Genomic DNA, 21,437 nt, shown 5'->3' with positions numbered 1-21,437 from the left:
TGGGCTCTCGGACGGCCAGGCAGCGGTCGGTTTGCCAACCGGTGACAGTACATGATACAGCCGGAGAGCCATCTGGAGATGGAAGCCTTCGAGAGAGCCTTCCCCTGATTGACAGGTCCAAAGTTCACAAAGAGTTGTGACGTCTTCCGAAAACCCTTCGTGCGGTCCACGTAGAACTTCAGCGCTCTAGCTACATCCAGCGAGTGCAAAGTCCTCTCAGCCGGCGACGAAGGCGACGGGAAGAACACAGGTAACACCAAGGGTTCGTTGAGATGGAAGTCCGACGGTACCTTGGGCATGAAGGAGGGGTGCGTCCTGAGCACTACCCTGGTGTCGTGGAAAGTCAAGTACGGGGCCTTGCAGGAAAGGGCCTGGATCTCTCCCACTCGTCGTGCGGAGGTGATGGCCACAAGAAAAGCTGTTTTCCACGATAGAAACTTCAACGGGGCCGAGTGCAGAGGCTCGAACGGAGGTCCCATGAGCTTGGTCAGCACCACGTTGAGCTCCCACGCCGGGGCCGGAGCCTTCACCGGCGGGAACGATCTGAATAGTCCCTTCATGAACTCTTTCACCAGACGATGAGACCACAAGGACGTCCGACCCGTGGTTCTGGTGTTTCGGGAGATCGCAGCAAGATGAATCTTGATGGACGCGTGTGCCAGTCCAGCTTTGGCCAGCGTCAGCAGGTACGGCAGTACTTGGGGAGCCGTAATCCGTAGAGGGTTAATCTTCTGTGCGTGGCACCAGACAGAGAACCTCTTCCATTTGTGTCCGTAGCATTTAAGAGTCGAGGACGCCCTGGCCTTTGCAAGAACCTCTCTGCAATCGGCCGGTATGTCGTATCCTTCAAACTCTAGCGCTGCAGGAGCCAGGCCTGCAAGTTCAGCGACTTCGGGTCGTGGTGGAGGATGGCGCCTCCTTCCCTGGAGAGTAGATCCGCGTCCGCCGGCAGCTTGATCGGCGGGGACGCTGACAAGTCCAGAAGGTCCGGGAACCATATCTGCCTCGGCCACGCAGGTGCGACGAGGATCATCCTGCACCGTGACCTCTTGAGCTGGTTGACGAGCCGGATTAGCAGAGGCAAGGGAGGGAACGCGTAGAGGAACAGGCCCTCCCAGGGGAACGAGAAAGCATCGCCCATGCTCCTCGTCTGGGGAAACCTGCTGGCGAACCTCCGGCACTTGGTGTTCGTCGCCGTCGCGAACAGGTCGATCTGGGGTGTGCCCCACCGTCGGAAGAGGCGATCCACCAGATCCTGCCGTAGTTCCCACTCGTGGCACGAGCGCAGCTCCCTGCTGAGTGAGTCGGCGATGGTGTTTTTTATCCCTGCCAGATGAAACGGCACCAGAAAAATCCCTTGGGCGACGGCCCAATGCCACAAGTCCTGCGCCTCCTTGGACAGCGCTGGGGACCTGGTTCCGCCCTGTTTCCTGATGTAAAACATGGTGGTGGTGTTGTCGGTGAAGATCCTCACCACCTTGCCCTTCAGGGACGGAAGGAAGGACCTGAGGGCCCAAAACACTGCACGGAGCTCCAGGACGTTGATATGCAGGGACTTCTCCGTCGGGAGCCAGAGTCCCCTCGCGTGCAGATTTTCGGTGTGCGCTCCCCACCCTTCCAGGGAGGCATCCGTGGTCACAGTCTCCTGGTGGGCTGGGGTCGAGAAGTCCATGCCCGCCGTCAGATGCGCGCGGGTGCCCCACCACCGTATCGCTCGTCGGAAACTCTCGTCGAGCTTGATCCTTTCTTCGAAGCTGCCCGTCGTCTGGATCCAGCGCGCATCCAGGAATTCTTGCAACGGGCACATCCGGAGCCTGCACATGGGAATGAGGTAGATGCAGGAAGACATCATCCCGAGGAGGGACTTGATGGATCTCACTTTGGCCGCGTCGGCCACCAACATCCGTTGCACCTTGCCCAAGATGGTCCTGGTCCTCTCCTCCGACGGGGAGGCCAGAAGGGACACTGTGTCGAGCCTCGCTCCCAGAAACAGTGCGACTTGCGCGGGCACCAGGTGGGATTTGGCGTAGTTCACGGAGAATCCCAGGTCCGTGAGGAGTTGGACGGTCCTTGCTGTGTGGACCACGGCGAGCTCCTTCGTCTTGGCGCGGATGAGCCAGTCGTCCAGGTAGGGGTAGACGTGGATCCCCTCGCGGCGCAACTGCGCCGCCACCGGTGCGAGGCACTTGGTGAATACCCTGGGTGCCGACCGTAGTCCGAAGGGAAGGGCTTTGAACTGGTAATGACGCCCTTGGACCACGAACCTGAGGAATTTTCGGTGCCCCTTTAGGATTGGAATGTGGAAGTAGGCATCCTCCAAATCCAACGACGATAGGAAGTCTCCTTCCTCCAGTTGACCCAGGACGTGCTGTAGGGTGACCATCCGGAACTTCTGCGCCTTGATGAACTTGTTCAGCCGTCGCAGGTCTAGGATGGGGCGCCATCCTCCCGTCTTCTTCTTGACGAGGAAGTATCGCGAGTAGACTCCGGAGCCCCGAAGCCTCTTTGGGACGAGTTCGATGGCGCCCTTTCTGAGCATCGCCTTTACCTCCAGGAGAAGTTGAGGGACGTGAAGTTCTTTCCTGGCCACGGGGGGGACGCGCGGGCACCTTCTTTGAAACTCGAGCGCGTGGCCCCGGGCCAGGGCGTCCAGCACCCAACGGTCGGTGGAGATGGACTCCCACACGCTGACTAAGCCCGCCAGCCGGCCTCCCACCGGGGTGCTTCGGTGGGGGCCCGACCCCACGGCCGGTTCAATCCTGCTTGGACGCGGCCTTGCCGCCTTGACCTCCTTGGCGACGACGGCGGGGTCCGCTAGACTTGCCTCGTCCTCTGTAGGCCTCTTGCGACGACGAGCGGGCCGCTTGACGGTAGGAAGAGAAACCGCCGCCGGAACCTTTGGAGGCGCCCTTGCCTCCGCCGCTCCGAAAGGGCGTCCGTCGTTGCTGCAGGACTCCAAGGGCCCGGGCCGTCTCAGTATCCGCCTTGATGGCCTGGAGGGAATCGTCCACCGTCTTCCCAAACAGGTTGTTCCCGTCGAAGGGCATGTCCAGGACTCTGGTCTGGACGTCCTGCCGAAAGTCCGTAGCTTTGAGCCATCCACGACGTCGAAGGCAAACGCCGTTGCCCAGCTGGCGGAACCCCGCGTCGGCGATGTCCGTCGCCACGGTGATGGCGTGGTCCGAAGCCACCTCACCTTCCTGGAGGATCTCAAGGGCCTCCGCCCTCTTGTCGTCCGGCAGAAAATCCAGCAGGGGAGCCATCTTGTACCAGAGCTCCCTGTCGTAGCGGGCCACGATAGCCAAGGCGTTGGCCGCTTTAATCGTCGTCGCTGCCGACGAGATGACTCTACGTCCCATAGTATCCAATTTCTATCCCTCGCCGTCCGGCGGGGAAGTCGATGTGGAGGCCGCACCCCCCCCCCCCCGCTTTCTTCCTGGCTGCCGCGGAGACGACAGAGTCCGGGGTGGGCTGCGCCCGGAGGCACAGGGGGGCCGTGTCCGGGACCTGGTACTTCTTCTCGTACCGGTCTCTTCTAGCTGGCGTCGTGGAAGGGTTCTTGAGGAGGGAAAGGCCCTCATCCCAAATGTCGTCCAACAGAGGCACTGCGAGGACCGTCTTCCTCTTGGCCTCGCGCCGCTGATAAAGGAAGCCTTCCTTTTTCTTCTCCTCAGGGCAGAGTTGGAAAAGCTCGGAAGCCCTGGAGATCATGGAGTGGAAAGATCCGATCTCGTCGGGCGGAGAAGCCCTGGTGGGAGGCGATGACGGAAAATCCTCGTCATATGCCTCGTCGTCCGTACCCGTCGCCGCCGTGTCAGTCCCCGTATCATCCCCTCGGGTGGACGGGGAGGAGGGCTGGACGGGGTGCGACGGTTGAAAAGGAGGTGGAGGATGGATCCTTCTTTTCTTGGTAGGGGGAACACCAGAAGGTCCCGGTTCTGGATCCCCCGACGGGAGAGGTTCCTCCGTCGGTAACGGTAGCCTCGTCCTTATCTCAGTGCATAAGGACTGTATGGCCAACAAAATGGCCGCCGAGTTGTCTCGCGGCGCTGGCAGAGGGGAATCCGACGGGCGAGCAGGGGCCCCGTCGGTATCCTCGACGATGTCGTCGTCGTCACCTGCGTCGGGGCCCATTCCGACGGGCTGGTCTTGTTCCACGCCTAGGCCGTGGCTTAAGACCTCGATCAGCTCCTCTTCTGAGGTTGAGGCCGAATCTACGACGACGCCCTGCCCCCCCTTCTTCTTCCCCACGGAGGGTTTCACGGGGGTCCTATCGATGGGCACAAAAGAAGACTCCCTCCGAGGAGGCAGGGAGATTCTGGGCCCTGAGGTCGCCACCACTGGTGCAGCCTCCACAGGCTGGGCCAGGGCCGCCGCGACCGTTTCGATAGAGGGCTTGGTCGGATGGATCAAGGCCTTCACCACCTTAGGTGCGCTCACCGCCTTATCCTTGAGGGAGGGGGCACTGCCACGCTCCTCCTCTGCCTTAGAGCTCGACCGGGGCCTCTCCAGGAGCTTCGCCGGGTGCTCGGCCTTCCTCTTACCCGACCCAGAGCGTTGGCTCGTGGTTGATGGTGCCGGGGAGGGTGCGCCCTGCCTGGCGCCCGTAGAGCCCGACCGTTCGGCGCTCCCGGTGCCAGCGGACTCGCGGTGCTTGGCCTTATGTTGGGCCCCCGTCGCCGGGGCGCCCTCAAAGGTCTTAGAAGACCGCTCGGATTTCTTCTTCTTCTCGCCAGACGGGCTCTTACCCTCCAGCCAGTTGGCGAGACGTTGATGACGGTCCTTCATGGTCCGTTCCGACATGTTGCCGCAAAACGCACAGTCCTTCTCCACGTGCGTTTTGTCCTCATGAAGGCAGTAAAGGCAGAAAGAGTGTTCGTCCTCCTTAAAGACGTTCTGCAGCTGGCATCCAGGGCAAACCCTGAACAGCTTTCCGGGCGTCGAGCTTCCCTTCTCCTGGGCCATCTCCGAGACCGGGCCTGAGAAGCTTCTGGAGTCCTCCGAAGTGTAGCTCGACGAATCTTCACCCTTGAGGGGCACAGACTAATCCGACACGGGTCCCCGTTGATCGGATGTAGGATCGGTTGAGCTTGAGGCTCTTTTGACCGAAAGAATCGAAGTTTTTTGTGAAAAAGCGCGAAAAAAATAGCACTAACGCTCGAGAGCAATAGCACGAGGATCCCAACACATGAACGTGCGGTAAAAATCTGAGGATGGCTGCCAGAGGCGGTGCTTAGGTAGAGGGCAGTCATTGGCTGTGGTCAGTATGACGCAGAGACCAGTGATTGGTTATTGCTACGAAAGACAGATCAGAAACGAAACTGATACTGGTTTTTTCTTTACCGAGGATTCCCAGCCTGACGACGGGGAATATTCATGAGCATGTGAATCCATGCCAGACCCCATGCTGGAGAAATGTAGTTATATTTTTTAACCAGAAACCTTGAGTCAGTGTTTGAGTCACAGTAATTGTGGTCCTTTGTGTAATCCCCAATACTGCTCATTTGCTCTTGAGGCAAGTCTGGCTGCTCCGCTACCACTATAACTGTGTAGTACAGGCTTGTACGCAAGGTGAAGTTGTACTGCAACTTGTGGACTTAATTGTCTGTAGTGTTCCCCAAGGGTACTTCAGAGTATTCTGGCTAACAGACGGTTCCTTCTTGAGCGGCTCCCTTTAAGGCGGGACCCATCGACTGTCGAGATCCCATGAGAAAAAAGGGTGAACACTGTCATTGCGGCAGCAGCGTCGGTTCTTGCGGTGTTCGTTGACGATCAGTCGAAAAAGTCCAGCAAGCGGAGGCGTGCGGCGCACCTCGACGAGTGTTCGTTTACTGCAAGGAGTCAATGAAGAACTTTGGCCCAACAAGGGCATCGAGTCGTCAGCGTCTCTGCGGTCTTCGGGTGGCGGGAAACACACCGGCGGATTCTCCTCAGCCGTCGGCGGCCTTGACTTTCTCTGGCAGGACGAAAGCAGTTGACGAGGATGAGCAAGTGAGTCCTTGGATCAAATGTCTTCGGCAAAGTAGCACTGCGGCTCCGGACGGCGACTTGATTGTCCGGGCGCTTCTATTCGTGATTCCACGTTGGTCCCAGTCTCCGGCCGGCAGCCTTGAGCATCTGACGCCCAGGGAGCTGTGGCAAAGATCAGCTTGTGCACGATGTCCCTCCTAGCTGGGAAAGACGTCTCCTAGCCAGGTCCTCTCTTGGATCAGTTCCTTGGGCACAGCAGCTTTCAGATTAGCGAAGGACAGCAGCAGCAGCAGTTCTTCCAGTGGGCTTCAAAGTTAAGCATCAGTTTCAACTTCAGCTTCTGAACGATTTCTAGCAGTGAGAGGCCCCCAGATGTACTGTTCTGTCTCTCATTCATTCTGCTGGGTCACACTCAGGTAACCAATTACTCAGAAGGGCATTCAGCAGTCAGGCAGCCAATCAGGCTTACATTGCATTCAGGCCATTCTCCTCCCTCTCAGACACTCACAACAAGGAATGTTTATTGGGACACGTACCCAGCCATTCAGCACTACACACTGCATTCATACCACTTTCGGGCAGGGCTGTCTCATTCTTTGTGTCACATACCAGAAACTAGACACCCATAACAAGAAGTGCAAATTGGTCATCCACTCCATTCACCCAGGTCCCACCACCAGGGTGTACCCACAACATAGTCACTGGGAAGGCTCTAGCCAGTCTGGCCTGGACTTCCCCCACAATACCATACATGGAACTTCCACTTAGCAGCCAGTCAGGGGGAGGGGACAAGGTCAGGGCTTCCCGGGACTAAGATAGAATATACATGATAAAAGGTGATGGCCACGAAGAAAGCAGTCTTCAACGAAAGGAACGAGAGGAGCTCATGCATAGGCTCGAAGGGGAACCCCCATGAGCCTCGTCATCACCACGTAGAGTTACCACACCAGGGAAGGCGCCTTCACCGGCGGGAACGAATGGAACAGTCCTTTAATTAAATCCTTCACTAGACGATGTGATCAAAGAGAAGACCATCCCAGAGATCTGGTATCACAGGAGATAGCCGCCAAATGCACTTTGAAGGAGGCGTGAGCCAGCCCCGACTTAGCCAATGACAACAAGTACGTAAGGACCTGAGGGATTGGGGGGTCTTGACCCTCAGAAGGTCAATGGCCTGCGACCAGCACCAAGTCACGAAAAGCATCAATTTGTGCCAGTAGAACTTAAGAATGGACGATACACTGGCAAGAACCTCCCTGCAGTCCGCCGGCAGCTCGTACCCACCGAACTCTATTGCTGCAGGAGTCAGGCCTTCAGGTTCAGCAGTCGTGGTGCAGGATTGCGCCTCCTTGCCTGGCAAGCAGATCCGCGACCACTGGTAGCTTGACTGGAAGGGCCACTGACATGCTGAGAAGGTCCAGGTACCAGACCTGCCTCGGACACGCTGGTGCGACGAGGGTCATCCGGAAACGACACAGAGTTGATTGTTGACTCGTAGTAGTGGAGGGAGCACGTACAGGAACAGGTCTTTCCACTGGAAGGAGCATGCGTCCATGATCCACGGCTGGGGGAACCTGCGGGCAAACATCTGGCACTTGGTGTTCGTCGCTGCTGCAAATAGATCGATCTGGGGTCTGCCCCACCTGAGCGGGAGACTGTCCACTTGATCCTGCCAAAGCTTTCACTAGTGGCATGAATGAAGCTCCCTGCTGAGAGTCGGCAACAGTGTTTATGACTCCCGCAAGTTGAAAAGGAACGAGAAACATCCTCTCTGGAGAGCGCCGGTGCCTCCCCGCTTTCTATGTAAAACATTGTGGTGGTATTGTCTGTGAAGACTCACTACCTTGCCCTTGAAAGACGGTGAAATGACTGGAGGGCCCAAAACACTGCATGAAGCTCCGGAACGTTGATGTGGGGCTCCTCCTACAGCAGCCACAGCCCTCTGGCGTGGAGAGGTTTGGTGTGGGCTCCCCAGCCCTCCAGGGAACCGTTTGTCATGACAGTCTCCTGGTACAGGGGGCTCTGGAAGTCCGTGCCCTGGGCGATGTTGGAGTGCACACCCCCACCACCTTGTTGCTCGATGGAACTCCTCGTCGAGAACGTTCCTGTCTTTGAAACATCCGTCCACCTGGATCCAACGAGAGTCCAGCAATTCCTGGAGTGATCCCATCCGCAACCTGCAGAGCATGATCAGGTAGATACACGACAACGACATGCCGAGCAGCGACTTGATGGTACTCACTGTGGCGATCTTCACTGCCAACAGCCATTGCACCTTGCCCAAAATGGTCGCAATCCTCTCTTCAGAGGGGGCCGCCAGGCAGGACACTTGAGCCTGGCCGCTAGGAATAGAGCGTCCTGCCATGGAGTTAAGCAGGACTTTTCATAGATCACCGAGAACCCCAGACCAGTCAGCAGCCGGATGGTGCTCTCCGTTTGATCGACGGCAATGTCCCTGAGGTACAGGAACACATGTATCCCCTGTAGGCGCAGGTAGGCCGCCACCGGAGCCAGGCATTTCGTAAAGACCCTGGGCGCCAACTTCAGCCCGAAGGGGAGAGCCTTGAACTGGTAGCGCTTCCTGTTAGGCAGAATTATATGCAGTACCCTTTGGGAACACTACACACAATTAGGACTACAAGTGACAGTACAATTTCACCTTTGGTACAAGCCTGTACTACACAGTTATAGTGGTAGCAGTAGCGGAGCCGCCAGACTTATCCCAAGAGTAAGTGAGCAGTACAAATAGTTACACAAAGGGCAGCAATTACTATGGTTCAGGCAAACACTGACTCAAGGTTTCTAAGTAAAAGAATATATATTTATTTACTCAACAGTAGAACATGTCACTATTCTAAGCAAGGTCAACATCACAATCACAAATACACCACACCACGCCCCTTAAATAAAGTCCCTTAAGCTCACAAAATGAAGTGTGAGCAAAATGGCACTCCAGCAATTTAAAAGGGAGGGAAAGACAAAGTTATTAGAAATTAGGCAAAACCAACAGGTAAGTAACCAGGGCAATTGAACAAGAGAGACTACAGTGAGGAGATCAGCTAGAAAAGGCTGAGGGCCAAAGTCAATGGGTCAAAAGTCTTTTTCTCAAGATCACACAGTTCATGGTAGTTCGTAGTAAAGTTTGTGGCAGAGATTCCGGACGAGGTTGGTTGGTAGAAAGGTTAGTTCAAAAAGAAGGACAAGCCCTCGGATTGGAGAAAGATTTCAAACACTTTTACTGCGGTTGAACGTGACGGACAACCGGATTTGCACAGTACCTTAAAATGGAGAGGGAGCTGTAGCTGAGGCGGACGTTCCTGGTGGTTCCTGCAGGCTCACGGTTCCTGAAGCGACTGTCGGACTGACACGAAGTAGGAAGACTGGAGGGTCCTGCGCCACCCAGGGAAGAAACCAGCAGCCGAGCAAAACGACGAATAAAAGGTGCGCTCTTTAAAACCCAAGCAGGGTCCGACCTTCCTGGCTATCCGGCCCACTGTAGCTCTGTACAGCGAATTCAACCAGAGGAGGGGTTCTGGCTTGCAGTTTGGGTGAACTGGTTGGTCCCACCAGCTCAAGCGAAGAAGTTTCCTGGAGGATCTTCTCCGTCATTGGATTCTGGCGATTCGGACCTGCAGCAGGGCTTCACCGGGCGGTTCAGTCATGGTAGTGTTCACCTTTTTCCAGTTCCTCTTTGGTTCTTTCGTTCCAGTGGCGACTCTGCCTTTGCAGTACCAGAGACCTGCTTTTTATGCAGTTTTCACCCATTCATACAGTCTGGCTTTCAATCACACAGCAGGGTGGCTGGCCTGGCAAGGCCAGTCCCCTTAGCCAATCAGACAAGAGTGCGACTTGGGTTACCAAGGGAACTCAATAGCAGGGGTTCGAAGATCCCTCCCTCACATCCTACCTACCTTATCAGGCACCTTAAGGAGGGCTTCTGTGCAGAAGCCCAGGAAAAGACAGCGAACAAAGGAGTCATCCCCGGTTTGGCGCGCAGAGAAAAACACGAGAAAGACTAACAAAAAGAAATGGCGGATAAACCCAGCCAGAACCAAAATAAAATGTATTTGGTCGAACGGGTTTCATGTTCGAGGCTAATATAATAGCCTAAAACATTACATTATATAAGATAACCGCGGTAGAAAAGTTAGGGTAGATACCACTGCTACCATCCAAGTCTTAATGTTAAGGGAGCGAAACAATGCTCCAAGAGGTACAGATAAAAAGGGCTAAGAATTAACCCTTTCCAATGCTCCATGTAAAATGGGTGTACTGGATCTGTGGTTAAATGACTATGTAAAGTTAATGGTAACTTTACCCTTTTCTGGGGGACAGTAGTCAGCCCCAGAAATGGAGTCGGTGGGAAGTCTAAAAGACAACCCTGTGTCACTGAAATGAAGGTGCTGTGTAACACACAAAAGAGTGGGGCTACTGAAGTGGTGTACTCCAGAGTCCACAATCACAAAAACAGATGAAATGCACATGGCAAAACACAGGTAAGAGTAGGGGAAAAGCTCCCACTCTTACCAAGTGGAAAAAATAAAATCCAGTTAAGCTGCTGAGGGACTCACTAGGTAAGGGAAATTAGTCATAGAATGAGAATTCTCCCTAACAGCCACAAGAAACGCCATCTTCCACGATAGGAATTTCAAAGGTGTCGAATGCAGAGGCTCGAATGGCAGCCCCATGAGTCTGGTCAGCAGCATGTTGAGCTCCGACGCCGGGAACGAGCAGAACAGTCTTTTCATGAACTCCTTCACTAGGCAGTGAGACCACAGTGACGACCACCTCGGAGTTCTGGTGTAGCAGGCGATAGCCGCCAGATGGATCTTAATGGAGGCATGTGCCAGCCCCCTTTGGCCAGCGATAGCAATTACAGCAGCACTTGAGGGGCCGTAATCCATAAAGGGTTGATCTTCTGTGCACGGCACCAGACAGAGAACCTCTTCCACTTATGTCCATAGCATTTAAGAGTCGAGGACGCCTTTGCAAGCACCTCCTTGCAGTCCGCCGGGACATCGTAGCCTCTGAACTCTAGTGCTGCAGGAGCCAGGCCTGCAGGTTCACTGATCCCGTCCATCGGCAGTTTGATTGGGGGGGTGGGGGGGGGGGGAGCGCTAACAAGTCCAGAAGGTCTGGGAACCAGATCTGCCCCTGTGCGACTAGGATCATCCTGCAGCGGGACCGTTGACTGATGAGTCGCAGAAGCAACAGTGGGAATGCATACAGGAACAGGTTGTCCCAGGGGAAGGAGAATGCATCGCCCATGCTCCCCCGCTGGGGAAACGGGCTGGTGAACCTCTGGCACTTGGTCCCTTGAGGGACGGGAGGAACCACCTGAGGGCCCAGAACACGTCTCGGAGCTCCAGGACGTTGATGCGTAGTGACCTCTCCTCCGGGTGCCAAAGGCCTCTTGCGTGGAGATCTCCTGTGTGCGTTCCCCATCCTTCCAGGGAGGCATCTGTCGTCGCCGTCTCCTGATGTGTCGGGGTCTGGAAGTCCATACCCGCCGCTAGATGCGCGCGGTTTCCCCACCACCGGATTGCTTGGAGAAATGTCTCCTTGAGGGAAATCTTGTCTTTGAAACTGCCCGCTGCTTGCATCCAACGGGCGTTGAGGGACTCCTGCAGTGATAGCATCCGCAACCTACATAGGCGCACGAGGTAGATGCACGATGACATCATGCAGATTAGGGACTTGATGGACCTCACCCAGGCCCTGTCCATGGTCAACAGCCGTTGTACCTTGCCCAGGATGGCCTTCGTTCTCTACTCCGACGGCGAAGCCAATCGCGTAGACCTCCTGCGACTATGAGCGGGCCCGCTTGGCTGTACGACAAGGACCTGCCACCAAATCCTTTCAAGGTGCCTCTCCGGGGGCCCGAAAAGGCAGCTGTCGTTGATGGAGAACCCAAGGCCCGGGCTGTCTCGGTGTACGCCTTGATGGCCTGCAGTCACTCGTTCCCATCGAAAGGCAGATCTAGTACCCTGGTCTGAACGTCCCGACGGAAGTCGGTGGCCTTGAGCCAACGGCGTCGGCAGACGTTGCCCATCTGACGAAACCCGGTGTCGGCGATGTCCGTGGTCTGACGCCACCTCACCTTCCTGTAGGATTTCAAGGGGTCTCTGCCCTCTTGTCTTGCAGGAAATCCAGGAGGGGAGCGATCTTTTACCACAGCTCTGTCGTAGCGCGCAACGATTGCGAGGGCGTTGGCCGCTTTGAGGGTCATCGCCACTGACGAGATGACTCATCGTCCCATGGCGTCCAGCTTCTTCCACTCGCCGTCCGGTGGGGAAGTGGAAGTTGATCCCCGTCGCTCCTGCCGATTAAAGGCTCGAGAGCTATAGCACAAGGATTCCCAACACTTGATGAGCATGTGAATCCATGCCAGACCCCGTGCTGGAGAAATATCCAATTTAGGAGCAGCAGGCACAAGAGCATTGTGGTAGAAGACGACTTGCAGGTCTTAGCAGAAAGGGTACTCGTCCAATTCATCCTAGGATCAAAATCAGTTTCTATATCTCCTACTCTTCTTCAGGAAATGCTAGGCAATTGGTCTTCTGGTCCTTTCTTGCAGGTTCCCGTCCATTTGGGGGGGAATACAAGGTTGCATTGGCCAATCCTGCAAGGTTTGGGGAGACATGTTTGGACTCCCCACTCCCTTTGATGAAGCATAGCCAATAACTTAGATACCCCTTGGCTGCAGAACCTTAGGGTTTATGGCTTTACAGGAGAGATGGCCATTAGTGTCATGATCTCCACCAATACTGTAACACTATAGGTGCAATCCTACCGTGAATTTGAATACATGATAACACACTATCACGGTCTATGGAGAAGTAATTCTGCTGGATATATTATATATGGGTTCTCAGTACATCATATACACATAGCAGCAAATTTCTGTATCTCAGCAGGCCATCCCTAACATCGGGTGTACCACCGCTGGTTGACAAACATAGGAAAGAGCTAAACTTAATCCCATTCCTACCGTCACACTTTAAAATTCAGTCCCAAGTGTTTTAGTAGTAGCTGAAAAAGTGGGCATTTTAAATTAGACAATGCCCAGTTCTAGATTTTTCTAGAGCTATCTGTGCACAACATTGTGTTAGATTTTTCTAGTAGCTGGCACCACATTGGCCAATAAAGTATAGCAACTTGTACTGATACAATACAACACACATAAGGCACCTTAACTCTAAGGTCCTTTTAAAATACGTAACATTTCACAGACAAAGTCTATAGGAGACCTGGTACTTCGCTCAGGTCTAATTGATTTTAGTTCAGTCTATGTGAAGTAGCTTTGTACATAGATCTTAAAAGTGCATGAGGCCAGCTCATGCTGTATCGGGTTGACCGGTTTCATTACCATAGTTGTTTAGGTCATCTTCATAACGACGTAATTCGTATCGGAGGTGTCTTGACTCCCTTATGGGTGAAGACTTGCTCCCATGAGTGTGTCTTCTTACTCCTACAGAGAGGTAACAGAAAACCAGAAAAAAGCGGGTAGATCACTATTGTGCCCCTCGCTGTGTGATGCTAGTGTTTAATACTTTGCATACAATGCTGGAGAGGTGTATAAGTTTGAGGAGTATCAAACGAATTAACAAGGCAGTTTAACTAAATGAAAACTAATTTGTTTTCTAATTATCGCCTTATGTGACACTTAACAGGAAAAAAGGGGGAAGGAGGGTTTGTGCTCAGAAGTGCTTGTGATGTTCAATCCCTAGCGCCATACATGTGCGGGATGATGAACCTTATAGCCCTCCTGTGCGTGAGGGATGCAAAGTGTGTCTTACCGCCCTAACAATGGTTCTGGCGCAGTCACACAATGCAAGTCTTTGTTTAAAAAGCCTCGGGCTCCTATTTGGAAACAGGCAAACAAAGGAGAGAAAAACAATTTGTTGATTCCTGAATTTCAAAATGTTCTACTCAGCAGTTTTATGCACTAAGTATATATATTGGTAAGCATGGGCTGAAAAGGCTTACTAGCTCCTGGATGTTAACACACACGCTGCTCAGCGCAGTAATGCGGCACAGAAACACAGAGCGGTCAGCTGTGGCATCGTCTTCGCTCTTGTAAGTTATCTTCCTAGAGGAAAACATAGACCCGCGAGCGTGTCAATACAAGTCGGCCATGGAAGTGGCAATGGACCTGCTACTATGCTTATGTGCCCCCGGAACGCCGGGGGAGACAAAGAAGTAAAATGTCTCTTACCCTGGGTCCTAACGACTATAGGGACCTGTCCAGCAGGCTGCTGCTCGTAATCACTTGGCAGCTCCGGTTGGGATTAGCTCTGTATTGACGGCAAGCATGCATTATAATTCGGTGCAGCGGGACCAAATGGTCGAACCGCCATCTTGGCACTGTCCGTGTCGGGAGACATCTTCGATCAGGCTTAGGGGATCTGAATTGTGTGCATCACTGCATACGTGTACGTATCTGACCCCAATGACAAATTCCAAAGGAACAAAGCATGCGCCTGGACAGGTTATGTGAACATCACGGCAAAATATATCTAGGGAGACTTAAGAACAAATAATTTGATAAAAAATGATTCAAGCAAAAATAGTATTAGAACTCGGCTGAGGGGTGTACACAATGTCGGTTTCATTTAAAGCCTAGGTACGGCGCATTGTATGTGTACAGTCTGATGTTTCTATGTTAACAAGACATGGCTGGGACTGTAAGCGCTTGGGCGCAGAGTCCGGCACTGTATTTCTTCTCATAACGGTAGGGCCTGCTCTCGATGCATCCTCCCTCCTGGAGGGTCGGGAGGTTGGTGAGCTCCTCCTATGAGGAAATGCCCGTGCACCCACAGCCTTCCCTGCAACCAAGGGAGACTGTTTTGGTGAAATGATGGTCATCACCTTCTCCGGCGTCTTTTCGATGGGCTGGAAAGAGGATTCCCTCCTGGCAGGCACACTCACATTTGGGGCCGTGCCCTGCGGATCCACCACGGCAGCCTTCGCGAGGGATGCCATCACTCCTTCGATGGAAGGTTGGGCCTTAGTCTGATGCACCTGGGTCTTCAGTCTTGGCCGAGTCTGCGGCCTTCACCTTAGGGGGAGGTTCGGGACCCCGCTGCCCCTTGGCCTTCTCTGTAGGGCTGGTCTGGATCTTCTCCAAGAGCTTGCCCTGATGGTCCGACTTCCTCTTTGAAGATCCCGAGTGTTAGCTCATGTCCGAAGGTGCTGGAGACGGTATACTTGGAACGGCACTCCCGGAAGCAGTGGACTCGCAGTGCTTAGCCTTACGTTGGGCCCCCGCAGGATAGGCACCCTCAAAGGTCTTAGACCATCGCTCACCGTTGTTCTACTGGGCTGGGGTGGCATTCTGCCGGGACTCACGCAGAGCAGGGGCCTTGGCTTGCAGCCACTCGTGGCGGCGCTTGCACCGATCGGTCCGCATGCACAGGAGTAAAGGCACAGGGAATGTCCGTTGTCTGAGAAGAAATTCCGTAGGTTGTAGCCGGGGCAAACCTTGGAGAGGCGCGAGTCATCTTTCTCATCCGCCATGTCCACGCGGCTTAAGTCTTGAAGAAGTTTCTGGAATCCTCCAAGAAGAAACTTAACGAAAATTCGCCCTTGAGGGGCGCTGAAGAATCCGAAAACGGGTCCCTGTTAATCAGAAGTTGGATCGATGGAGACTGAGGCACGATTGACTGCAAAAATAGAGCAAAACTCTGTAAAAGCTTGAGCGCTATAGCACAAGGACTCCCAACACTTTAACGTGCGGTAAAAATCTGAAGATGGCTGGTAGAGGGCAGTATGACCCAGACACCAGTGATTGGCTGTTAGGAGAAAGACAGTTCAGAAGTGAAACTGAAACTGATTTTTTCTTTACCGAGGATTCCCAGCCTAGCGACGGGGAATATTCATGAGCATGTGAATCCATGCCAGGCCCTATGCTGGAGAAATAGGAAATGTAGGGCTTGGCAGGCGGAAGCCTGTAGAGATTACTGAGGATCCATGGGTCCATGTACCTTGCCTGCCATGCCAGGAAGTGTGGGGCTAGCCTGCCCCCCCATCGGAGACTCGTGGATATGGATGATGTCATCACAACTTTTGCCCTCTGAGGCAAGTCCTTGGAAGGGGACTGGAAAAAATCCTTTTGGGGGGCTTTGTGTTGCTTGCGCCTGTGCTGCCTTTGGGCTGGTATGGCTGTCTGGTACGTCGCTCTTGAAACCCCTTGAAGCCACCGAAGGTCTGTGCTCTATCCGAGCACTGGTGTCTGGTTATAAGTCTTGGGAGATGACTGTCGAGATTGACAATGATTTAGCTGTGCGAGAGCTATTTTCCTTTTTGTCCAGTTCCACCTCTGTGGTCAAGATGACCAAGCCCCCCCCCCCCCAAATGGCAGGTCTAGAATGGGCTCCTGCACATCGAGGTTACATTTGGTAGCCGTCAGCCAAGCCGTCCTCCCGATATCTGTGGCGATAGAGATCACTCTACCTGATTTGTCAATGTGAACCACTGTAGACTCCATGTCTTGACGCCCATACAGTAGGGGGCAAAGGGGAGGGAGCGTAGGAGTAAGAAAGAGAGGGCCAACACACAAACTGAAGCTATGATCGCTAAGGGGCAAAGACAAGGTTTAAGAATTAAATCTATAACCCAAACAGCATTAGAAATATGAGAATTAAGCTGCATCCTTAATATGCTAACAAAGTTAGATGAAAAAAAAAACATTAAAAATCGTACCTCTGGATATTTTCTGGAAATGTGGCACTAAACATCAGTGTTTGCCGTTCTTCTTTGGTTGGCATTCCTGGACTGGTGACTAACGTCTTCATATCGGGGCCAAAACCCATATCAAGCATTCGATCAGCCTCATCTAATACAAGGTATCTTAATTTGGTCAGTCCAATCTTAATGAGAATGTTGTTTGGGTAAACAAAAGATAGGAAAACCATTAGCAATTATATCCGCTCCAGTTAAACACTAGTTGCAAACGTGAAACCAGTACTACATAATACATGATGATCAACTAATAAAGTTATAATTAAATGACCATACAAACTACCTTAGATAAGAACAAAATATTTACCTCTCAGTAATCATCTTTCTGATGGATTTTCCTCCCACAGATTCATTTATGGTCCATTTAATCCTAATGTATCTGCTCTTCGCAAACGTTAACTGCCACCAGGGAGCAGAGCATGGTAATGAATATGCTCATAAACATTCCTCGTTAGGCCGGGAATTCTTGGTAAAAGAAAACTGTTTTACTAAAACTATTTGTCCGCTAGACCAATCATGAGCTCTGGGTCATAGTGCCCCAGCCAATGACTGCCCTCTCCCTAAGCCCCTCCTCTGGCAGTCATCTTCAGATTTGGTAGCATGTAAGGAACAAGCTACTTACCTGCAACTGTTCTCCAGCATGGGTCTGGCATGGATTCACATGCTCATTAATATTCCCCGTCGTCAGACTGGGAATCCTCAGTAAAGAAAAAAAAACAGTTTCATTACTGAGCTGTCTTTCTCCTAACAACAAATCACTGAGCTTTGGGTCATACTGCCCCCAGCCAATGACTGTGCTCTACCTCAGGTAGCCATCTTTGGATTTGGTAGCACGTAAAGTGGCAGCAGGACGAAGAGAAGAGCTGCAGAGGGGCAGGGGTTGCATGTGAATCCATGCCAGACTCATGCTGGACATCAACAGTTAGAGGTAAGTAAATTGTTCCTTCTCCAACATTGATTCACATGATCATGAAAAAAGAATACATAGCAGTACACACATTCACAACCATGGGAGGTGGCAAGGCTCAACATAAGCATCTCTTACCTCCTCACCAGGCTCACCTTCATGCGAACAGGTTGCGCAGCACTGCTTGACCGACCCTGGACTCCTCCCTGAAATTCATGTTGACGAGGTAGAATCTCATGAAGGTGTGCATCGACCTCCACGTAGAAGCCCTGCAGATATCCAGCAGGTGGACACCAGGCAGGAATGTTGTAGTTTCAGCGCTAGCTCTGGTCGAATGGGCTCTCGGACGGCCAGGAAACGGTCGGTTTGCCAACCAGTGACAATGGGTGATGCAGCTGGAGTGGCACCTGGAAACGGAAGCCTTGAAGAGGGCCTCCGCCTTGGTTAACAGGACCAAAGTTCACAAAAACTTGCAACATCTTCCGGAAACTCTTTGTGCGGTCCACGTACAACTTCAGCACCCTAGCCACATCCAGCGAGTGCAAAGTCCTCTCAGCCTGCGACGAAGGAGTCAGGAAAAAATACAGGCAACACCAAGGGCTTGTTCAGATGAAAGTCCGACGACACCTTGGGCACGAAGGATGGGTGCGTTCTTAGCACTACCCTTGTATCGTGAAAAGTCAAGTAGGGTGGCCTACAGGACAGGGCCTGAAACAAACCCACCCGTCGTGCAGAGGTGATGGCCACAAGAAACGCTGTCTTCCACGATAAGAACTTCAGCTGTGTCGAATGCATAGGGTCGAACGGAGGACCCATGAACCTAGTCAGCACCACACTAAGCTCCCACGCCGGGGCCGGAGCCTTCACTAACGGGAACGAACGGAAAAGTCCTTTTATGAACTCCTTGACCAGGCGGTGCGACCACAACAACTGTCCAGGAGTCCTGGTGTAGCAGGAGATAGCCGCCAGATGAACCTTGATTGAGGCGTGAGCCAATCCTGCCTTGGACCGCAAAAGCAAGTACGGCAGCACCTGTGGAGCAGTAATCCGCAGAGGGTCCAGTTCCTGCGCACGGCACCGGACTGTGAACCTCTTCCATTTGTGCCTGTAGCATTTCAGCGTAGCCGACGCCCTGGTCCTTTCGAGCACTTTCTTACAGTCCGCTGGGATATTGTATCCTCCAAACTCTAGCGCTGCAGGAGCCAGGCCTGCAGGTTCAGAGCCCCTGGGTCGTGGTACAGAATTGCACCCCCTTCTCTGGCGAGAAGATCTGCATCCGTCGGGAGCTTGACTGGAGGGGACGTTAACATGCCCAGAAGGTCCGGGTACCATATCTGCCTCAGCCACGCCGGTGCGACGAGGATCAACCTGCACCGGGACCGTCTGAATTGACTGATGAGTCACAGAATCAACAGCAATGGCGGGAACGCATAGAGGAACAGTCCATCCCAGGGGAAGAAGCATGCATCTCCCATGCTCCCCGACTGGGGAAACGTGCTGGCGAACCTCTGACACTTGGCGTTCGTGGCCGTCGCAAATAGGTTGATCTGGGGAGTGCCCCATCGTCGAAACAGTAGGTCCACCTAATCCTGCCGAAGCTCCCACTCATGGCAAGAGCGCAGCTCACTGCTGAGTGAGTCTGCAACAGTGATCTTCACTCCTGCCAGATGAAAGGATGCCATAGATCCTGCACTTCCTTGGAGAGGTGTTAGGCAGAATCCTGTGCAGGGACCACTACACACAATTAAGGCTAGAAGTGGTAGTACAATTTCACCTTTGGAACAAGCCTGTACTACACAGAAAAAGTGGTAGCAATGGCTGAGCAGCCAGACTTATCTCAAGAGCAAATGATCAGTAGTAGAGATTACACAAAGGACTACAATTACTGTGACTCAAGCAAACACTGACTCAGGTTTCTGGTTAAAAAGTAAAAGTACATTTATTTTTAGACCATCTGTTCACAAAACACTTCACTTCTATTAAATTAAAACCTCACTTCAAAATACACTACACACAGCCAATTCCCCTTGTGCACAACAATTCAAGTTAAGCACCTTTGGATTTCACAGACCGGTGTTGTGAAACAAAGATGTTACCGTGGGTTATTACGCTATCACTTTTTGACAGTAATGACAGTTCGGTCTTACGAAAGAAAGGCGTACCCGCGAGAAGAAATGTTACCGTAGTCAAACACTTAGCACATGAATTAACACAAGAGAATAGGGGATAAAAATCATAGGCAATACTTTTGTCAAGGCAGATAACACTTTCTAAAACGTAGATAAAAGTCAATAGGTCTGCGCAAGTGTCAAATGGGACAGGGTCCAGTCGTCGAGGATCACAAGGTTAGAACAGTTCACCATTCGAGATTGCCAGGAGTATCAAAGGGAAGCAAAAGTTATAAGAGGGAAGGAAGACAGGGACACGCCTTGGGTGAGGAGAAAGGGTTCACCCCAATTCCTCGAAGTTGGACACAGTACCTTATTCGTTTGAAGAAAGGATAGTGCTGCAGCAGTTTTTCCTGGTAGTTCCTGCAGACTTCCTGGAGCTTCAGTCGTGGGGACAAGAAGGACGACGTCTGGAGCGATCTGCACTACCTAGGGATGAGGCCAGCAGCAGCTAAGCAACAGTGAATAAAAGGTGCGCTCCTTTAAAACAGGAGAGGCTTCTCAGATGGATATCCGGACCACTACAGCTGTGTGCAGCAATTTTGACCAAGAAGAGGATCCTCTGGCTGTGTAAGGTGAGCTGGTTGATCCCACCAGGCTCAAGGGGAGAAGACTCCGGACTGGATCTTCTCGTCGTTGAAGGGTAGATAGCTCAGGACTGCAGCAGGGCTTCACCAGGACTCGGGAGTAGCAGCAGCCGTCTTCTTCTCCGCTTCTCTTCGGTTCTTTGCAGTTCCAGTGGTGACTGACTTCCAGCCCAAGAGTCCTGCCTTTTATGCCAAAATCCCCCATTCACACAGCCTGGCTTGTCAATCACTCAGCAGGGGGGGGTTTGTCTGGCCCGGACAACCACCTGAGCCAATCGACACAAAGTGCCACTCAGGTCTCCAAGTAGACCCTGTGCAGGGGGTGACTAAACCCCTCCCTCACATTCAGCCCACCTAGACACCCAGACGCCAAAGGATGGCTTCTGGACAGAAGCCCACCAAAGATCGGCGAACAAAGGCAGCAAACTTGGTTTGCCGCGCAAAGTAAAACACCAGGACTTTAACAAAAAGAAATGGCGATAAAGCCATACCAGAGCCAAAATAAAAAGTATTTGGTCAAGCGGGTTTAAGTTCGAGGCAAACACAATAGCCTAAAACAGTACCATGTTTATATAGTATAATCGCGGTAGAAAGGTTAGGGTATCAGAGGCACCGACAAAAAGGGATAGGAATTAACCCTTTCCAATACTCCATGTAAGATGGGGTGTATTGGGTCTGCAGTTTATATGACTACATAAAGTAAATGGCAACTTTACCTGTTTCTGGGGGACAGTAGTCAGCCCCAGAAAAATTGCGTCAGTGGGAAGTCTTAGATACAACCCTGTGTCACTGCACTGAAGGTGCTGTGTAACACACAACAAGTTGGGTTCATGGAGTGGTGTGACTCCAGAGCCCAAGATAACACAAACAGTTTAAATACAAACGGAAAAACACATGCAAGAATGGGAAAAAGGTTCACACTCTTACCAGGTGGAAAAAATAAACCCCAGAAATCCAGCAAAGCTGCTGAGGGACTCACTAGGTGAGGGAAATTGGCCATAAATAAGAATTCTCGCTAACAAGAGGGCCAGGGATCTGGTGCCCCCCTGCTTCCAGAAGTAG

The 21,437-nt window shown here is 52.6% G+C and overlaps 1 protein-coding gene across 3 annotated transcripts in view; it reads right to left on the bottom strand.

Moving 5' to 3' along the window:
- DDX4 (DEAD-box helicase 4) overlaps positions 1–21,437 on the bottom strand; it is a 1,871,246-nt gene that overhangs the window by 449,728 nt on the left and 1,400,081 nt on the right. For all 3 annotated transcript variants that reach the window (XM_069627287.1, XM_069627289.1, XM_069627288.1), the window contains exon 17: positions 16,675–16,841. In XM_069627287.1, coding sequence (XP_069483388.1) covers positions 16,675–16,841 — 167 coding nt within the window. The remainder of the gene's footprint in view (positions 1–16,674; positions 16,842–21,437) is intronic.

Source organism: Ambystoma mexicanum, chromosome 6p, assembly GCF_040938575.1.
Source record: "Ambystoma mexicanum isolate Mex_15411 chromosome 6p, UKY_AmexF1_1, whole genome shotgun sequence".
Lineage (NCBI taxonomy): Eukaryota > Metazoa > Chordata > Amphibia > Caudata > Ambystomatidae > Ambystoma > Ambystoma mexicanum.
The sequence above is the reverse complement of the archived record's forward strand: the minus strand, read 5'-3'. Positions and strand labels throughout refer to the sequence as shown.